Genomic DNA, 19,833 nt, shown 5'->3' on the forward strand with positions numbered 1-19,833 from the left:
TTAACCATATTTAACCACTTTAAATCTTTAAACATTGTGGAGTATTATTTTAAATGTCTCAACAAGACAAATCTTGTCTGGGTCTTGGGGGCTGCTGGCATCCAATATTTTCAGGGAGGGGGTCCTGTCCTGACCCCTGACACATGACACCATGTAGGAAATATACAGTTCCTCCCACCAGTCTCTTCATCCAATCAGCGATGGATGAGGGCGTGGACAAGTATTGTTTACGTCTGGCTGGCAAACAAACCTGTCCAGAGCACGTTGAGGGCTGGAGAGCTATTCCACCTGTCACAAGGACAAGGTCCCAGACAGTCTGACTCTGACACACGCTCACTCACATGCAAAGATGAGCCATCTGAAGGCAGGTTATAAGCGGACCACCATAAGGTAAGAAGAACATTACTTTACTGTGTTTCTCTAATAGGTCTACAGTTGTTGCGTCGTACGCCTACAGTAGCCTACATCATTTCATTCATTCATTGATCAATTTGTCTGATGCATGTGAAATCAATGAATGCAGAAATTCGCCAGGTGCCTACTTGAACTTGAGTAAAATATTATAATTTAGCGCAAACATTCCCTTACTCCCTTGCATTATTATGTTGTAGCCTAATGTGTGTTCATACAACTATTATTTCATGATAAACTGAGACACAGGTGAATATTCGTTTTGTTTTATACACAGTGCACTGGGGAAAGTAAAACATGTCAGAATTGTAGCATTTCAAGGACACTGATTAGATGTCTTGACTGACTCTTTAATGCCTTGACACACCAAACCACAAAACGCATTCTCACATCACTGTCTGTTTCACAGTTTCAGTTGTAATCCACTGCATTTTACATTAGAGTAGAGAGCACTGATTTGCATGAATAGTTTGTTATGGCTCCCCAGATGATGTTATTACTGTAGCCTGTATGTAGGCTAAGGCCCAATTAAAGTAAGACTAGCTGCACCTGCTTGGAAAGCAGTCAGGTGTTTGGTTTGGGTTTACCTGACAAAGACATGTCATGAGGCATGGGCTACAGTATTGTGTCGTATGCTGCCATATAGCTGGAGCATGATTGTGTGGAATCAGTGGTGTAAAGTAACTTAAGTACATTTACTCAAGTACTGTACTTAAGTACAATTTTTAGGGATGTTTTACTTTCTTCAGTATTTACACATTTCAATACTTTTACTTACACCCCACTACATCTTTGAGGGAAAATATTGGACTTTTACTCCACTACAATTATATGGAAACTTTAGTTACTAGTTACTTTGTAGATTTAGATTATTATACAAAACACACCAACCACTTCAGCCATAATATATTTCAGCCATTTGAAAATAGCAGATCTACAAGCTCACAATGCCTCGCGATACAAGGCATTGTGAGCTTGTAGAACGGCTATTTTCAACTGAACTTGTGAAATGGGACATTCTACACAATGACTGCTTTTACTTTTGGTACTTTAAGTATATTTTGATGCAGATGCTTTTACTCAAGTACATTTTTAATATGGGACTTCTACTTGCAACAGAGTATATCTACATTGCAGTATTGATACTTTTACTTAAGTGTAGAATTAACTTAGTACAGCAGCTAAATCAAGTTAATTTCTCATGCTCCAGTGAGTGGCGGAGTGGGTGCTGGCTTTTGTTGCAAACTTGCAGTGAAAACCTGCACCCACTCCGCCCTCAATTGCACATGACATGACTGAAGACCTCTGCCTCAGGTCAGCACGACTTCTCAGTGAAAAATGTACTGCCACATTATGCACATTTGCTGATGTAACATAGATTCACATTTCAGTGTTTTCTATCGTATTAAACATTTGATTGATGTTTTTACTTCTGTGTTTGAAAGTGAAGGCTGTATATATATTTTTTCAATCTTATTTTAATTAAACTTTCAGTGACACAGTTGACTCAGATATTTCCACAGAAGGGGCATAGAACCAATAGTGTTGTATGAGATATCCTGTACAGTTAACCACACGATACAATGGCACACAGAAACACCTAAATGCCACCTAAATGCCCCCCACCCACCAATCCATGAAAATATTTCCATTGTCAGACATTGTTGACTCTGATATATGGCCATCTAGTGCAGCACCTGCCAGAGTGGCTAAGCAGAGGGTCAGGTTTAAAGGTTGAGTGTGTGCACGTGAACACGACAACACGTGTACACCTTCTGCTACTAACAATAGCATATGGGGCACTAGGCTAGCTAGCAGTCCAAGATCAGACTGTGGCTGTCCTCTCAAGGCTGTTTGTGCAGTTTCTTGCTAGGTAAAGATGATTGGGGAGACAGGATATTCTTACTAGGTGAAGATAATTGGGGGAAAACAATGACAAAGCATAGTAAAATTGAATGAAGTTGATTTTGTGGAACAGAGTTCAATGATTAGTAAAAACCATGTAGCATTAATGATACTAAATAATCTTGTGTTTTCAAATATCTCATGAACAGACTGGTGAGATATTTGAGAAGCAATGTTAGAAATCGTTTCTCCAGTCGTGTGTGTGTGCGTGTGTGTGTGTGTGTGTGTGTGTGTGTGGGGGGGGGGGTTGTATTCACAGAAAGCAATCCTTAAGCTGTTTAAGTATTTCCATTTCCCTGCATTAAAATTACCCTGCCCTCTTATAATTTGGATAATATAAAATAAATTACACTGGTTAAAAACATTAAAAAAATGTCTCAACTCACCATTCCATGTGCTTGTGTATTTGCTCATATATTATAATGATGTATGTTGGCTGCTGGCATAGCAGTGATGCATTCAAAGTAGAGATTTTAAAGGTGTCTGTGTCCTGTCCTCCCTGTCATCCACAGGGCTGGTATGGTGGAGAGGGTAAGGAATGGGCACTTCATGCACCAAGAGTGGACCGAGACACAGCGGGAGACAGATGCCATGGAGTGGCAGGACCACATGACACAGGTGAGAAGGGAGGAATTTAAGAGGTACGCAGATAGCCGCCTAAGAAATTATAAATGCTTTTGTTTTCTAAACTGTGGAGAGAAATAAAGCACTATTTGGAAGGTGACCTCAATTCCCAATTGGCTACCAGTAGTTTTCCATTCTCAAAATGGCTGTGTCTCAGATATGAGGTCTCCCAAAGGCATGGGAGGGTCTGTATTTTTGGACCAAATCTATTTTTACTTCCTGGCGCACATGGCATTTCACACCAATAGGAAGTCACTGAGGCAGGGGTTGACACTAAGGTCTCAGAGGCACTTGCCCATCGGGCAAGTACAGGTCATGTTCTACTTGCCCAAAGGTCATGCCCACTTGCCCGAAAAGTAAATTAATAGGTAAAGTAAATTATAAAATGATAGGTAAAATTTGCACTTCTATCATTTTGATTGAAGTAAATGGACTACAATTATACAGCCACTTTTATAGTCTTTCTATCCATTCGTAATTCTTTACAATCTAATTAATTTCACTTATTGGATTTCAATTAATAGTTTATTTGTACAAGGGACCATGTTAAAAAATACATTCATCTCAAGCAAAGAGAAAATATTATTTTCTGGTATAAGAGAAAATATTCTTTTATACCAGATTTAGCTACTAGCTAATTAGATCTGTAGTCCCTGATTTCACATTCACCCATACTGCAACAACACAGATACACTGTTATACATTATATAATTTTGCGGTACACATTCACACACCGACTGACAGCAGTGCAAGGCACCAGCCTGCTCACCAGGCTGGTGAGCAGGCCAAGACATAAGTCTTTATAATAAGACTTATGTGTTTTGTTTGTGTCAACCAGAGTGGCGATTTGGACTCTGAAGTAGAGGACTCTGAATACTCTGACGTGGATTACACGGTCCCTGAAATCACAGCACCAGTGGTGGGGGAATCCTTCTGCCAGTGTGACCTGGAGGAGCCCAGCCCTTTGGCTCAGCAACTGGGCTTCAACCCTGTCAATGAGTGCCTCTGTGGGGAGGAGGACCAGGGTGAGCAAAGATGATCATTTGTAACACTAGCTTGGTACACCATAGTTCACAATAAATTATATACTGTAAATTCTATTCTTAATACTAAACTTACTAATTTTGCCATTTGACTATTGGCCTTAGAGATGGGCGATATATCGGGAATCACTAGCCTTTGTAATATAAATATATTTATATGGCCAATCCCATGCATCCATGTACTATAGATTAACATGTATAATGATGCATGGGTAGAATATAACTAAATATCGATCAATATCAATGCAACATCAATACTGTCCTTTGATGATGACTATAGCCCCCTGAAATGAACCACTGCTACTGTATAACAATAACAATTTAGATGAAGTTAAAAGCCTAAAATTTAGATACCCGTACAGTAAAGTGTAAGACGTTAAGTGTTTTCTATTGCTTCCTCAGATTTTGACTGGGAGTGGGATGATTGCAGCTTGTTCCCTGAGCTCACTCTGAGCTGTGACAACAGGAAGGTGAGCTTTCACTCAGACTACAGCTGTGGTACAGCAGCCATACGTGGCACAAAAGAATTGAGTGATGGTCACCACTTCTGGGAAATCAAGATGACCTCTCCTGTCTATGGAACTGATATGGTAAGTAGTGAGTACTGTATATGTAACTGAGCCTGTCTATATCAGAGTGCTATTAACAACCTAGAATACTGCTGTGTGCTTAAACTATTTCAGAATTGGTCTTAAATGCTACTGTATACTCATTTGAAAATGCCTACAGTAACCTGAATTATGATTGAAAGGAATTATGGATTGATCAAAACTATTGATCAAATTGTGTGTGCGCTCGCTCACGTGTGTGTCTGTCCGCGGCTAATCTCGCAAACCACTACACCAATCAGCAGATTTATTATGCACGCTGCCAGTAGGTCAATTCCATAATATTTTTCAACTCTGTCAGCCACTGTTATTTTCGTGAATCTATAATCTCAGACCCACCAAAATATTTATTTTCCAGCAAATCTCTTAATTACACCAATATTGTTGTGGTGAAGTAGTGTTGGTCTCATTGGTCAAGTTCATAAAGATCGCTACATCTGTCTCTTGCACATGCACACCAGACACAGAGAGAGAGAGTAAGAGACAGGCAGTTTGATGTTGAAGTATTATTATTGGAGTGTGCCTCCTGGTACAGATTTGTTTTCACTGTGGGTTGTGGTCTAACTTTGTAGATGGTTGGCATTGGAACTTCAGAGGTGAACCTGGAGAAGTTCATGCATAGTTTCTGCAGCATGCTGGGCCATGACGAGGGTAGCTGGGGACTCTCCTACTCAGGTGAGCAGGGTCAGAGTTTTCAGAAACACTCCATGAAGCCAACTGGCGTAATTGTGTTTGGACCTTTTGACCTTTTTAAAGTTTTGGAAAAATAATACAGCCTGTTAACTTAATATCACTTATTTTAAGGTCTGCTCCACCACAAAGGGGAAATGGTGAAATTTTCCTCAAGGTTTGGTCAGGGCTCTATTATAGGGCTGCACCTGGACACCTGGAACAACACCTTAACCCTCTATAAGAATCGCTGCCGCCTAGGTGAGTGTCCCTGCCGTTTCATGAGGCCTGATTAGCAACACTACATTTTAGTAATGACAGCCGGCTGGCTATTTCCATTGAATACCTCCATCCCCTCCACTTCTCCAGGTGTGGTTGCCACCAGACTCCAGAACAAGAAGGTCTACCCCATGGTTTGCTCCACGGCTGCTAAGAGCAGCATGAAGGTCATCCGTGCTCGTTCCGCACCCACCTCCCTGCAGTATCTCTGCTGTGCTCGGCTACGGCAAGAGCTGCCTGACTGCCCCGACGTCCTGGGTGCCCTGAACGTTCCGCCCGGCCTGAGCAACGTTCTGCAGATGCGGTTCGGCTGGGTGTTCACCCTCCGCAACAACTCCGAACACTTAGAGCAGCCCAGAGACTTGTCTGAGGAGTTTATGTATGAGGAGATGAGTCCGAGTCCCATCTCCAGGCCTGTATCCACTCGCAGAGCCTGGGCCTCCCCGAGCCCCTGTACTAGCCCTGTCCCCAACCCGGTCCCATTTCAGTGCCCCTGCCTGCTCTCACCCGAGGCTCAGGCCTGCGTCTGCCACCGCACTCCCACTCCCTCTTGTAGTGACTATGAGAGCTGCTGTTCTGAACCAGAAGATTACCAGCACAAAAAATGTCGCTGGACCTGAACGTTCTAGCCAAGAGAAGAAATAAGTGATATTTGTGTTTTTCTACCATTGCCATCACCATCTACTGAGTACGTTGGAGAGAATCATATCTACTGAGTACGTTGGAGAGAATCTGCTTAACACCAGATTCAATTTGAGATTATACTTTCTCTGTCTTGTGTAATATGAAGGACTTCAGCCAATGAATGAGCACACGTTGTGCGATTCAAGATGTGTTGGGGAAAGACATTTGTTGGGAAAGGTCATCTGGGTTCATTTACAAAAATAACGGTCTTTGGAGGGCCTCATGTTTGATATATTAGAATCTAGTAACCATATTATTGTAAATCTTGTGAATGTGTTAACATATTATTCTCAAAAATATTTTCTTATTGATATTGTGGAAATGCCGTTTGTTAATGACATTTAAATATGGATGATTTTGAGTCCATCGCTCGTGATGTACATACATTTAAATGTAGTTATACTTTCTTACTTTGTAAACTTTCTTACTGAAGCAATTCTGTAAAATATAAAATGTTCAATGCCACTTTTTGTTTTTTGTAATCTATGGAAGACCATGGGCCTATTACACGAAAGGAGAATTAAATAAGCCTGGATTTAAGTCAAATCCAGGTTTGACAAAGTCTGGTCCGTACAGCCTGGTTTATTCCTTACCATGAACGCCAAGCCAGGCTGAAAAGGAGCGACTAAATTTCCATGGTAACTAAAGTAGGATTGCGTAAATTTTCTTTCGTGAAATCAAGTCATGGCTAAACTAATCTGGCAAGATAATTCAGCTTTCATGAAACCGATTCATCGCTAATCCTGGCTGAATTAAACCAGGATAGGTGTTAAATCCAGGCTTAACCCCTAATTCTGCTTTCGTGAAATAGGCCCCATGTCTATGTGATAGGAAAAACATATCCTGTAACTTAAAGTTACACTATGTAACTTGAATGTTCTACCCTAGATTTGTACTGGGGTACCTCACATAAGTACTGACATTTATTATTTACAAATACATCATTTATTTATTTAAAAAACCAAAATATATAATATCTCCATAATGCTCTTGAAGGTCAAGGGCATATAAATAGTGTTTCATTATCAAGATGACTAAACATGATATCCAAGACAATTACAGGTACATAATTGGTATATAAACATCTACGTTATTAGCCAAGGTGTTCCAGGGGTCTTGCCCTGGACAAGTTAGTCTAGAACCAGCTGGGGGTTCTGGGCTGTGAGGCAGCGGTAGACTCTGGCTGAGATGTCAGGTCCGATCCGCCTCTCCTTTCCTCCACCTTTCACCAAGAGGTTTGCCAACAGACTCCTCTTCTCCTCCTCTGATTCCATGCTCTGGTAGGTCTGAGATACAACAATGAACACTTTGAAAAGTGTAACGCCATTTTCTGTAAGGCCATACAACAATTTTTAAATACAAATCATTGAAGTGATCAGTCAATATCGCAGTCTAAAAAAGTGTTATACTCTTATCAAATAATTACTCACCTAGTGCATTTTCCTTTATAATTTGGGGGGTTATTTTGCATTTTATGCTTTATTTGTGTGTGTAGGGAGAACCGGGGGAGGCATACTACAAGATGTGTCGGATTCAAACTCTGGCCTTCGCAACTCAAGAGGACAATGTGGTTAGTGCACTAACTAGCTGTGCCTCCATGAACCCCCAATGTTAGCTTTTTTAAAATGATAAATGTGAGATTCTTACACCCGTTTACAATGACTCGCAAAGCTATTCCTGATATTTGTTGTCTTGCTGCTACTTGACACAATATCCCTCAATATGGCACATACATCGTTGCTCATCATTACGCCTTTCACCATACATGTAAAAAGTAAATCCAGCAATGTACAGTATGAATAATCTTTGACTATATATACACAATCTACCTGCAGCAGTAGTTGTGGAGATGGGTAGGCTGCGGTCACAACAGACGCCACAGCTGGGCTGACCCTGTTCAGCTGTTGGATCTGCCTGCTCCACACCTGGCGCAACCCGGAGCCATCTCTCTCCACCCGTGCCCCGCTGGCCCACGAGCCATCCACACAGAAGGGCAGCTCCACCTGCTCTGTCAGCAGTCTGGGAGGAGACGGAGGCGCAAACATTTATCTGTGAGGTTCCAACCATAGTCACATGCTGACAGTGGTGTAAAGTAACTAAGTACATTTACTCAAGTACTGTACTTAAGTACAATTTTGAGGTGTTTTTTACTTTACTGGAGTATTTCCAATTTTCAATACTTTTACTTCTACTCCACTACATCTCAGAGGCAAATGTTGTACTTTTACTCCACTACACTTATTAGAAAACTTTAGTTACTAGTTACTTTTCAGATATAAATTATGATATGACATTTACATTAACCACTTTAGCCCTATTTTATACCTAGGCTATTTGAAAATAGCAGATCTACAAGCTCACAACGCGTCGCATTGCGACGCGTTGTGAGCTTGTAGATCTGCTATTTTCAAACATTTTTGTACTTTAAGTACATTTTGATACTAATATTTTTGTACTTTTACTCAAGTAAATTTTGAATACCAGACTTTTACTTGTAACAGAGTATTTCTACAATGCTGTATTGATACTTTTACTTAAGTAACAAATGTGAGTACTTTTTCCACCACTGCATGCTGACTTGGGTGTGTTTCCCATTCTGCTACTGCTAGATGTGGTTACAGAGATAAGAATGTGAAGGACGGTTACGATGGCGAATACCTCATGACATAAAACAAACATAATGAAATGTAAAGCACAATGTTAACTAGCTCTATGGGAAGTTGTTGTGAGCTTGATGTGAGCCCATGTCTGGTTGTAACTCGTCCCTTTTTAATGATAGAGTGGGTACCTACTTGAATGGGCGTTTGGCCAAAGCCTTGGTGACTGAACACACATGTTCAGTGACTTCCTGCCAGCCATATAGGAAGGCCAATGAAATATTCTTGTAGAGTTGCAGATACACAAGCACCTAAACAGGACGAACACACTCATAAAAGAGATGTCCTCATTTTCAGGGCATTTTCAGGGCAAAGGCAGAGAATATTGCAGTCAAATCATAAAACGACTCTGTTTATCTCTGTATATGGCTTATGGCTCTCTAGACTATTATTGCAACATTCAAAGTCAACTGACCTCTTCAATGTCTAGGTCTTCCATCCCCAGCTGTGACTGCAGTGTTTCACCTATTGTTTGGCCTTCCCAGGCCTTATTCCTCCTGGTGGAAGTGAATAATTAGTCTCGTGTAGCCAGACAATAAGAGATCTCCACCTACTGATACATCTGGTGACATCTGAATTCAATGAACGGGTTAAAACTGGGTGTAAATGGATTGCCTGGGATTCAAACCCGGTTGTCCCGCACAGAAAGGGTCGGGACACTAAAGCCAAACATCTTATCCAGGAGATATTAGGCTTGTGGTCTTCATCCAGCCACTCTGCTACATAAGCAATTCAGAGATTTACAAAATAACAGAACGCAGAACCAATGCAAAGACTTATAGGGTGTTCCTTTTTTTGTTTTAAGCGATAGGCGTAGGTTTGTTAGCGCTGGTTTTCCCTGTGGTCCAAGCCCATTCAATGAATTTAGAATTCCCCATACATATCAGTAGACGGAGATCTCTGATCAACTGGCTATGCGAGACAAATAGTCAGTTGGCAAACCATCAAGTTCATCTTCTATACAAGGGAGTAGGAAAGACGTCATTCCCAGATATACTGACCAGTGGTTCAGCTGAGAGTCCATCACTAAAACAGTGACTGTCATTTTTGCGTTAAGGTTCAGACACTCATACAGAGGGGCGAGGACAGATTGGGCTCCTGAGGCCTCCCCATCACTTTCCAGTAGCTGCAATGGATGACAACAACATATAGGAAATAATGCATGGTGGACCAGGCAGGTGAAACCATCATCAAACACCAGGAAAAGAGTTTAAAAATCAATGCAATCAAGTTCAGTCAATTAAAATGTCTTGGTCACACAAAAGACATAGCCTGAATAACAGTGCAGACTGCAACACATGTTTGAGGGATAAGAGGGCATCACATACAGTGCAAGGACATAGAGCACAACATAGAATGAAAAGCAATACAATTGAGCGTCATTCTTGTACTCTAAACTGAATCCATGGACACAACAAACTGGGCCGATCTCTCGTAAATTGACTCAACACAAAACCAGCTCACCTTTTTCACACAGATCACCATGTCCATGAAATCACTGAGACCCAGGATCAGGACAACTTGCTCTTCCTCGGTTATCCCTCCATTGTCCTCCCCATGCTGATACAATCAAACAGAAAAACACAAGAGCCAAATTAGGCTAATATGTCATAGTAAGACACTTTTGCATTGAAATCATCACACAGGTGAAGTGTTGTGGAGAGGAACAACAACTCTGTGGAAATCTTAAAGAATATGTGTCAACCTGAGGTACATCTCTGGTCCAGGTGATGCTGTGTGGGACCTTCTGGCTCTCAATGTTAAACTTCCACTCGTAGACTTCCAGGGCACCCACCAAGATGTCAGAGCCACCGTCTTGTAGAACAGCTGTTAATATGACAGATATCATAATGAGAGAGGGTATATAATGAGATACATACACATGTATTTGATATTGCAACAGTGTTTGTAACCATTGCTTGGTCCAGTCTCTCCAAACCTGGATCTATGCACACAGTCATGTGCTTCAGACAGTTCTCTGGTCTGAGACTCTTCAGATACTCTGCTTCCTCTCTCCTCTTCTGTTGCTCCTGTCTCTTCTCCTCGTTCCCCTTGGCTTTGGCTATCCTCTGTTTCTCCCTGGCCTCCTTCTTCTCCTTGGCTTTACGTGTGTCTTCCTCGATCTCCTCTTTGGTGCGACGTTTTCTCCCAGGACTAGGGACAGGGGAACTGGACTTAGTTGGTCCTGAAGGAGCACACAATAAAGTGGATTGACTGTATTCACTTTGAGTTGTAGACGTCGACAGGGTCTTGCACTCTTTCTTGTCTGAACTTTCATTTTTGCAACAACCTGAATTGGCAGATGTATCATCATTGCACTGGTGATCATCACCATTTATATCGGGCTTTGTTTCAGCATCACTCTCGTCCTCAGATTCGGATATTTCCCATGTTTTAGCCCTGCGTAAAGAAGACATAACATAATGTGTCTTTACTGAAATGTAGCTAAGTTACACCGATCATTCAAATACATCCAGATCCAACGTCTGCGACATTTACAACGTGGACTTGTTTACAAGCAATGACATCCAAGTCCCTTTAAAACGTAGCCGAGGGACGGTGTGCTGCGAGGGACAAATCACTGCGCTCCTCAGTCATCCACTCCACTCCACTGACACATATCAGCAATTCAGCAGTGGTGAAAAAAGTACTATATTTCTCTACTTAAGACAAGTAAAAGTATATAAACACTCTGTTACAAGTAAAAGTCCGGAATTCAAAATGGACTTGAGTAAAAGTACAAAAGTATTGGCATCAAAATGTACTTAAAGTACCAAAAGTAAAAGTACTCATTAAGGCGAGGTTTAAGTTGAACAAATACATTATTAATTCATGTAAACAGTTTTAAACATGTACTTGAAATATTTATGAGTTTGGGTTATTTTTTTTAACGCAATTTAGAGACAATAATGATATATTATAAATGTATGGATATACCAGCCAATCAGAATAAAGAACCGTGTAAGCACGGATGTGACGTCTCAGCACGCGCTAGGGAGCGTCGTTGCACGTCAAGTGTTGCGCCGTGTTGTTCTGTGCGCAGATCTGACAATCACCTCCACCCGCAGCGCCAGTGAGAGGACACTTGTATCGTCCATCCACATGTTTTAAGGCTCGGGCACGACAGGTACAAGCCATACAAACAGACAACACAGTCTGGGTATTGGAGTTCAGTGCTACATGTTGTTCTACTCGTCATGTAAACAAAACAAGGAGGACTTTTAAAAGGTTCTTTTACCGCTCTTTGTACTACTTATTTCACCATGGCGCAACCGGCTGAGAATGGTACGTGTGACTTGTTTCTATTCTGATTTTCATTGTCACTCATCACACAGTAAAAGTGCAAACTCAACATTTTCTATCGTCTATTAGGATGATGACTAAGTGGAAAAAATTAATACAAATATTATGTAACCTATAACAGCAGAAGTGCTCTTGACTTGAATTATTAACTTAATTTTATGTTATAATTTGTTTTCCTTGATGTAAGATATCGAGCAGTATTCACCCTAGCCCTAGAAATCACAGCAATTCTTGGACTATATTCAAATTGTATTCCATTCCATATACAATGAATGTATGGAATTTCAGACATTTTATATGAACCCCCAAAGCTGTGTCTGTTTTGTTGATTGTTGTACACAAATACATTTCAGCTACTGAGATCTACACACACTCCCATATTAACAGAAAAAAATAATTCAGTTGATCTGATGATCTCCACTCAGATTTATCTTGTTTATTACCCCCCCCCCCCCCTTTTTTTTCCTTTTATCTAGTGTGTCTATTATAATGTCCCTTCCCTTCTGTTTTGTCTACCAGCATATTATCGCTTTGTGGTGCTGTTCTTCAACTGCCTGCTGACATTTGGCTCCTACTTCTGTTTTGACATACCAAGTGTTCTACAGGACCAGTTCCAGGGAGTAAGTACATGTACATGTTAGTAGGAGTATTTTGTAACGTTTTGTGAGATGGGCTACTGCAGGGCTGCAGGGCTTCTCTCACCATCAATAGCCATCACCAACCTTTGGTAGAAAATGTAGGTTTTATTTAGCTGCTTTAAAAATACGCTAGTCTAAGTGTCAACTAAAAGGTGTTATTCCACTTTTATTTGGCATATGTAACGCCAACTAGTTTAATCTTATCTTAACTTATCTCACGTCAGATATCTATCTCTACAATAACCCTGTTATGTTTACGTGGAGATATTTGCTGTTAATCAGGCTGTGAAACAAGTGTATGAAGCTTCTTCCATCTGGCGGAGTCCGGTTACAATTGTGACATGTTGTCAGGAACATTTTAAAATGCTCTCCTCAGCAACAGGCTTGTGACTCGTCAATACGTATTGTCAATGACTTCCCTCCACTGTGACAGAACCTGACATGTGCCAATACAACAGTGATCAATGGGACGGTCGACTGTGTGTTGGGACTGGGGATGACTCCTCATGAGTATAATCTGCTGTATGCCATCTATGCATGGACGTAAGTACGTGCATGTATAAGTGTAAAGTGGCATTGGAGTCATATTATGCCAGTTGTAGGTAAATGGTGATGTGATTTGTTGGATGTCTTACTGATTAGTTATGTGCATTCTCTCTCCACAGCAATGCAGTAGTGGTCATCCTGGCCGGGTTCATGATTGACAAATTGGGAAATCGCTGTAAGTCCATCAGCGTGGTTAATGTTTACTCTGTGTGTCTACGTCTGTCTTGCTTGCTGGAAAAGAAATAACAACTTAAAAAGTTGAAAAGGTTTTTCAGTAAAACGTTTCTAGTTGCACTTATCCTAGTCTGTTGCATTTAATGTTCAGCTCTGCAGGTCTAGCAAAACAAGCAGAATACATTAAATGGATCTCTCTCTCTCTCTCTCTGTCACTCTCTCTCCCTCTCCCTATGCAGTCGGGGTGTTCCTCTTTTCTTTCTTGTGTGTTTTGGGCTCATCAATCTTTGCACTGGGCTCCCACTTCAAAGGAACTCCATACCTGCTGCCCCTCATGCTCACAGGACGTCTGATTTTTGGCTCCGGCAATGGATCCCTGACAAGTAAGACTGGCTCATGAAAGGTACTAGAGAAACTACATTTTGGTTTGCGATTGGGGAAAATAAGTGATCTCTCTCTGTTCCTTGCCCTCTCTGCAGTTGTTCAAAATCGTATCACAGCCTTCTGGTTTAAAGGGAAGGAGCTGGCCTTGGCCTTCGGTATAACCCTGGCCTTTTCTCGCCTGGGATCTGTCCTCAACTTCTTCTTCACCCAAAGATTTGAGGAAAGATTTGGGATGCAGTGGACTCTCTGGGGAGGTAAGGACTAGGTGGTGAAGCACACCGAAAACAAATGGTCTTATAGGGATGAGATAAATACAGAATAAAAACAAGAACTTTGTAATTTGTCTCTGATCTCACTTAACCGCTTAAAACCTCTAGACTTATAAAAACGGAGTTGCAACTGTACTTGGACCGCTTACTTTACACCAAATCTCTTTTGCCAAAAATAGCCTATATATGCATTGTGAGCTTGTAGATCTGCTGTTTTTGGCCAATGTTGCCCTCAGAATATGGATGATGGGGTTCAAGTGGTTAATTTAGAGGAGAGGAGAGACATGCACATCCACAGTCTGAGGAAGGGCGAGAGCCCGAAACGTCACAGCAGCACTCGCAATCAAACAATTCCTACAACTGGAGCCCACAGTGTGCGAGCGTTCTCTTTCAGTTTTCAAGTGGTTAATTTGTCTCTCTTTTTCTCTTATCTTATCATTTTGCTCCTTTGATCTGCCATTATTCAGTAAACAAGCAAACATAAATGCGACTAAACTAGGAAATCAATGTCGTACACAAAACAAACATGATACTTTGTGTTGTAGGTGCCTTATTGTGTGTGCTGGGCTTTATGGCTGCCATCACAGTCAGCACTCTGGACAAGGTGGGGATGAGGCAGCTGGGTCTGGATGGCTCCATGCTGGAAGAATCCCGCAAAGTGGTAGGGATAGTAGCCTTTAGCAAGAGCCTGGTCCATGTATTAGTTATCTTACCTTCCCTCATTCAAATACATACTTGTTGTTATTTGAGTGTAAATTCATCAACAATTTTTTGCATGTATCTGTGTGTAGAGGGTGCAGGATGTGAAACTCCTCTCGCTCAGATACTGGCTGCTGGTTCTCACCATCATGTTCTTCTACAACGGCATATTCCCCTTCATCGCTGATGCCAGGTAAAAGCATCGACGACAACGGACATGCGTGCACACGTGACTCAACATCGTCTACAACTGTGCATTCGAGATTCTTTAACATGTTTATGTTTCGTTCTCCCTGTCCAGTAAGTTCATTCAGGACAAGTACAGCGGCTACAGTCAGAGGGAGGCTGCCTATATCGCAGGTGCCGTTTACGACAGCTCACTGGTCCTGTCGGCCAGTGTGGGCATTCTCATTGTAAGTCACTGTGACTTTATTAGTTTTCTAATGCTTTATGTAATCAGTAGTGTTTGTATTCCAACAATGCCATTGATCGCCATAAAGCATGGCGGCAGTTGGCTACACCTTATACCTATTGCCTCACTTTTGTACAAAATCACCATAACGATTACACAAAATAATCGCGTTTATCTCAAATTGTTGTGAATATGTAATAATTGTGACAGGCCTACCTCTTGTGTATTATTTTAATGTAATCCACTTTCATGGCTACTATTATACTACTATGAACTACATGGCTACTTTCTCCTATGTCTCATTGTGTGAATGAATGTGTTGTAGGACTATGTTGGTCTGCGTGGGGTCTTTGCGCTGGGCTGTGCCGTCCTCACCCTGCCCGTGTTTGGACTGCTGGCCTTCACCTTTGTCCCTCCTCTGGTTTCCACCATCTGGCTGGGTATCACCTACTCCTTCGCTGCTGTAAGTATGCTTTTTTTCTTTTGTAAGGATGCTTTTTTTTAATTTCGAGGACCCCCATAGCTCTTCCATTTGTTTACTCTCAGAGTTACAGACATGTATTACAGACAAAGGGAAAATTGTCCTTGGTGCTTCTTCTAATGTTGTGTTTTATAATATATTCTAGTATATCTGTTTATCAGCTCTAATGAGCAGTGTTGTTTTTTTCAGTCCAGTATGTGGCCCTCGATCCCACTGGTGGTCCCTCAAGCAACTCTAGGAACCGCCATGGGGCTGGCTACCTCCGTACAGATGATTGGCATCGGACTGTCCAATCTGGTTGTCGGACAGATTTTGGGCACCAAGTCCAGGTATGTGCTTCACGTGTCCATGGCAATGCGCTGATGGGGTCTGACATGTCTACGATATCCTCTTAATGAATATACTGTAGTGTGCATATATACAGACGGGTGACAGTTTTTTGGGCCATCACAAGCCACAGAGAACTAAAGCAAAGCATATGATTCACATCATTTTCATACTCCACAAACCATTCAGTGACTCCTCGTGCCATGTGAATGAAGGCATTGTAATTCATGTAAGAGACCACTCCCATCAGGATAGAAATGTTTAATCATAGAATAAAGGTGATCTCTCAGAATTGATTTGTATTGACACTTCCGTCTAGTGGACCCAAACCATGCCAGGGAAAGCCCCCCACAGCATAACCGAGCTACTGGAGCCTAGTTGTTCTGTTATATTGGTTCAAAAATGGCTAAAATGTTTTTTGGACATTTGATCTGAATTCCTCACCTCAAAATGTATTTGAATTGGTAGTCAATTGAAATCTCAGACGAATTAAAATTGGACTCACCTAGGACGCAACTAGGACTGTGGTGCCACTGTGGTGCCACAATATATGTCTATGAATTGAATACCAAGGCCCTCATTGGAAACAAGTCCGCAAGGACTTTTATGAACGGACCTGTTAGACAAAGTATTTTAATTTTTATGTAACTGTGCTGTTTTAATTTTTTTGCCTAATAAAATATTCAATCAATCAATCAATCTTAGGACTTTTAGTATGGTGTTCTGGACACCATGTAATGATTTTTTTTTGTTACAATTACTGACAGCATTCAGGCGTGCACCGTTCTCTTGGTGATGCCACACATGCGCTCGCCCACTTGTGGAGAATATGATGAAGGAGGACTCCTCTGACCATAATACTCTTTTCCCACAACTCTAACCAGTGCCTATGGTTTTTGCACCACTGAACTCAAACTTGCATTTGTCTTTGTAATGACAGGTTTATGCACCGCAACCCTACTATAACACCCCCCCCCCCACACACACACACACACACACACACACACACACACACACACACACACACACACACACACACACACACACACACACACACACACACACACACACACACTTTTTAGTTGTCTACGGATTGTTCTTGCTGACACAGCGTGATCATATCCTGCAGTGACATGAGGAAGTGTCCCTTCTGTTTTTCCTTACGTTTCGCACTAATGCATGTGCAAGTGTCAGGGTCATTGAAAGTGTACTTTCGACCACAAATTCCAACCCAATGTACTGGCGTCCACAGATCTAAATGCAGATGTCACTTTAGTCACCTTTCCTATTGAAACGCTAGCCAGTTGAGCAGTCTTAGTGATTGAAGCTCCTGCCATATGTGCCACAATAATGTAAGTCGGCATAAGAGTGTCTGCTAAATGCCTAAACTATAACATTTTGAACCCTCTTATCATAGTCATTTAGATCTTTTCCTCTTGCCATCTTGCTCAGTATTTTTAGACCAAATTTTGATTTGGTTTGTGGATCTTTTAACCCATTAAGACCTGAGGCCGATTCTACAAATGCCAGTAGTTCTCACACTTTCACGATTTTTCAAATATTTGAATGGGTTAAATCCATTCAGGGTTTTCCCTCTAATTTGTTACCCATCTGTATATTATATACACAGTACAGTATGAGCATAATGTGTACAGTATAATGACTTGTAATATGCTCACCGATTGTGTGTCGTCCACTCTGTTGTGCAGTGAGTCGAAGATCCCGCTTTGGCGTTGGCAGAGAATGATGATCTTCATGTTAGCCAACACCATCGCCTGCATTGTCACCTCAGTGCTGCTTAACATTGTAGACCACCGACAGGTTAGTACTGTTGATCTATGTCATGGTTGAATTCTCCAAACTACAGCATGGAAGATCAAGTCAAAGGCTTTCAGGCCAGGCAAGAGTTATAACATGATAAGGAAACCGTCAGTGCAAAACACAATTTTTTTTATGGAGATGGCCTACTTGTGTATTCATGTATTATCTTTCCAGCCTGTCTATTTGTGTATTCTTTTAATTAATTCTACACATATACATTTTAGATTCTAGACTGTGTGTCTGTCTGTCTGTCCGTCCCGGGCATAACAAAATAAAGATTCGGGGACCACGTAAGTCAGGAACGGGAACTGTGTGACTGTCTTGATAAACAGACTCTCAGATTCTGTGATTTTTTTGATAGATTAGGTCAGGAACTGTCTTGTTTGTCAGTGGAGTATTAAGTGAATCTTTCCACCCGATTTATCAGTGAACAAAAAATGGTCCATTGATTATGGACCATTAAGCTTATTTATTGTCTGGACTTTTCCAGGTCATTTTCAGTGTAATGTTGTGTAAATCAATGCTACTTTGACTAAGTTTGTTACGTTTTTTTTGTTTGTTTTTTTCCCTCTCTCCAGGGTGGCATTCTGAACAAGACGACCAAGAGGTCCGGAGCCCCGGCCATCAGCAGCCCTACAGACAGAGAACCTCTGGTAAACGGAGAGGAAGGACAGAGTGAGGAAGAACAAGATGACAGCAATAGCACAGTCCGCTCTCGTTCTGTCAACTCCTAAGATTGACAATGACAAATCTGTGGCCTTTGACATTCTCCTCCCTGTCCTGTTTTTGTGAAGCCGTTTCTTTTTTTCGTCTGTCTTTCTCTCAATGCCTCAAAATGTTGTAACAGGGGACAGAAACTCATACCTCACCTAATCTCAACTCGGTTTCCGTGCCTGTAATCTGAGAGGGTGTGGTGGCCTTTTTTTTGTGTGTGTAAGACAGTGGTTCTCAAACCTTTTCATGTCAAGGACCCCCAAGATGATATGTATTTGGCCGCGGACCCCCATATCAAAATGTTTTGTTCCGGGGACCTCCAGATGCAAAGATTTGAGTTACAAATGCTCTCTTTAAAAATATACATATTCAAAGATTTGCACAAATATTCACGATTTTTCAAAAATAGCAGATCTGCAAGCTCATAGCTTGTAGATCTGCTATTTTTTTAATAGCCAAACTTTAAAATATGGTTAAAGTGGTTAAAATTATTGTGACATTAACTAATTTTGCTGGGGACCCCCTGGTACCCCTCCAAGGACCCCTGGGGGTCCCCGGACCCCACTTTGAGAACCAATGGTGTAAGAAATGACATAGGTGGTGCAGTCTTCTAAAATACACCACACAGTTTAGACTCCATTAAGCCGATTGCTGCATGGCCAAAAGAGGGGATCTACACGCTCCCAACGCATCGTATCCGCGAGGCGTTGGGAGTGTGTAGATTGGTTATTTTCGGCACGTCAAACAACGGAGCATAAATTGGACATCAGGGTCTCTGTGCTCTTATTTGGGTAGTTTGCTATTGATCTTTGTTGTCGATCGTTTGCACACTTTATTCCTACAGTATCTTGGGTCGGTTCAATGGACAGCTTTCACGGTCACTTTAGGAATCAGAACAAATCAGTGTCATACTGTGTTTAAATGTATTAATCATGTTTACAGACAAACACTAGCCATGAACCAGCTATTACAATTTACAAGTTGTTGTTTTGAAGCTCTGTTGAGGATTCTAAATGGATGCTGCTGTTGACAGAAATGCATTATCTAGCCTGTGAGCTTGTTGACCAAATGTTATCTGAATTTTAACTAATTTAGCTTGATTATTTTTTGGTTAAAATCAATTGTTAAAGTACAGGCTTTTGACCGTTACAGGTTTTTGTCTGTAATTCATTTCATGTGAGAAAC

The 19,833-nt window shown here is 41.4% G+C and overlaps 3 protein-coding genes across 3 annotated transcripts; 2 read left to right on the plus strand and 1 right to left on the minus strand.

The window, feature by feature from the left end:
• The first annotated feature begins 270 nt into the window (after positions 1–270).
• Positions 271–6,658, plus strand: LOC308103987 (SPRY domain-containing SOCS box protein 3-like). The gene is made up of 7 exons (XM_080454226.1): positions 271–390; positions 2,829–2,934; positions 3,779–3,965; positions 4,386–4,573; positions 5,164–5,266; positions 5,396–5,521; positions 5,630–6,658. The coding sequence occupies exons 1-7, from the start codon at positions 350–352 to the stop codon at positions 6,157–6,159; spliced, it is 1,281 nt and encodes a 426-aa protein (XP_080310352.1). The 5' UTR covers positions 271–349; the 3' UTR covers positions 6,160–6,658.
• Positions 6,659–7,184: 526 nt separating this feature from the next.
• eme2 (essential meiotic structure-specific endonuclease subunit 2) lies at positions 7,185–11,397 on the minus strand. The gene is made up of 8 exons (XM_080455203.1): positions 10,820–11,397; positions 10,586–10,707; positions 10,345–10,440; positions 9,882–10,006; positions 9,296–9,377; positions 9,016–9,131; positions 8,053–8,242; positions 7,185–7,509 (listed from the first exon to the last, which is right to left on the minus strand). The coding sequence occupies exons 1-8, from the start codon at positions 11,295–11,297 to the stop codon at positions 7,354–7,356; spliced, it is 1,365 nt and encodes a 454-aa protein (XP_080311329.1). The 5' UTR covers positions 11,298–11,397; the 3' UTR covers positions 7,185–7,353.
• Positions 11,398–12,023: 626 nt separating this feature from the next.
• mfsd1l (major facilitator superfamily domain containing 1-like) lies at positions 12,024–19,039 on the plus strand. Its single transcript, XM_080454916.1, has 13 exons — positions 12,024–12,165; positions 12,703–12,803; positions 13,255–13,364; positions 13,487–13,542; positions 13,781–13,924; positions 14,021–14,179; positions 14,740–14,855; positions 14,986–15,086; positions 15,195–15,306; positions 15,631–15,768; positions 15,976–16,115; positions 17,823–17,934; positions 18,513–19,039. The coding sequence occupies exons 1-13, from the start codon at positions 12,144–12,146 to the stop codon at positions 18,666–18,668; spliced, it is 1,467 nt and encodes a 488-aa protein (XP_080311042.1). The 5' UTR covers positions 12,024–12,143; the 3' UTR covers positions 18,669–19,039.
• Positions 19,040–19,833: the final 794 nt, after the last annotated feature.

Source organism: Gymnoscopelus braueri, assembly GCF_963280865.1.
Source record: "Gymnoscopelus braueri genome assembly, chromosome: 17".
NCBI classification, from domain to species: domain Eukaryota; kingdom Metazoa; phylum Chordata; class Actinopteri; order Myctophiformes; family Myctophidae; genus Gymnoscopelus; species Gymnoscopelus braueri.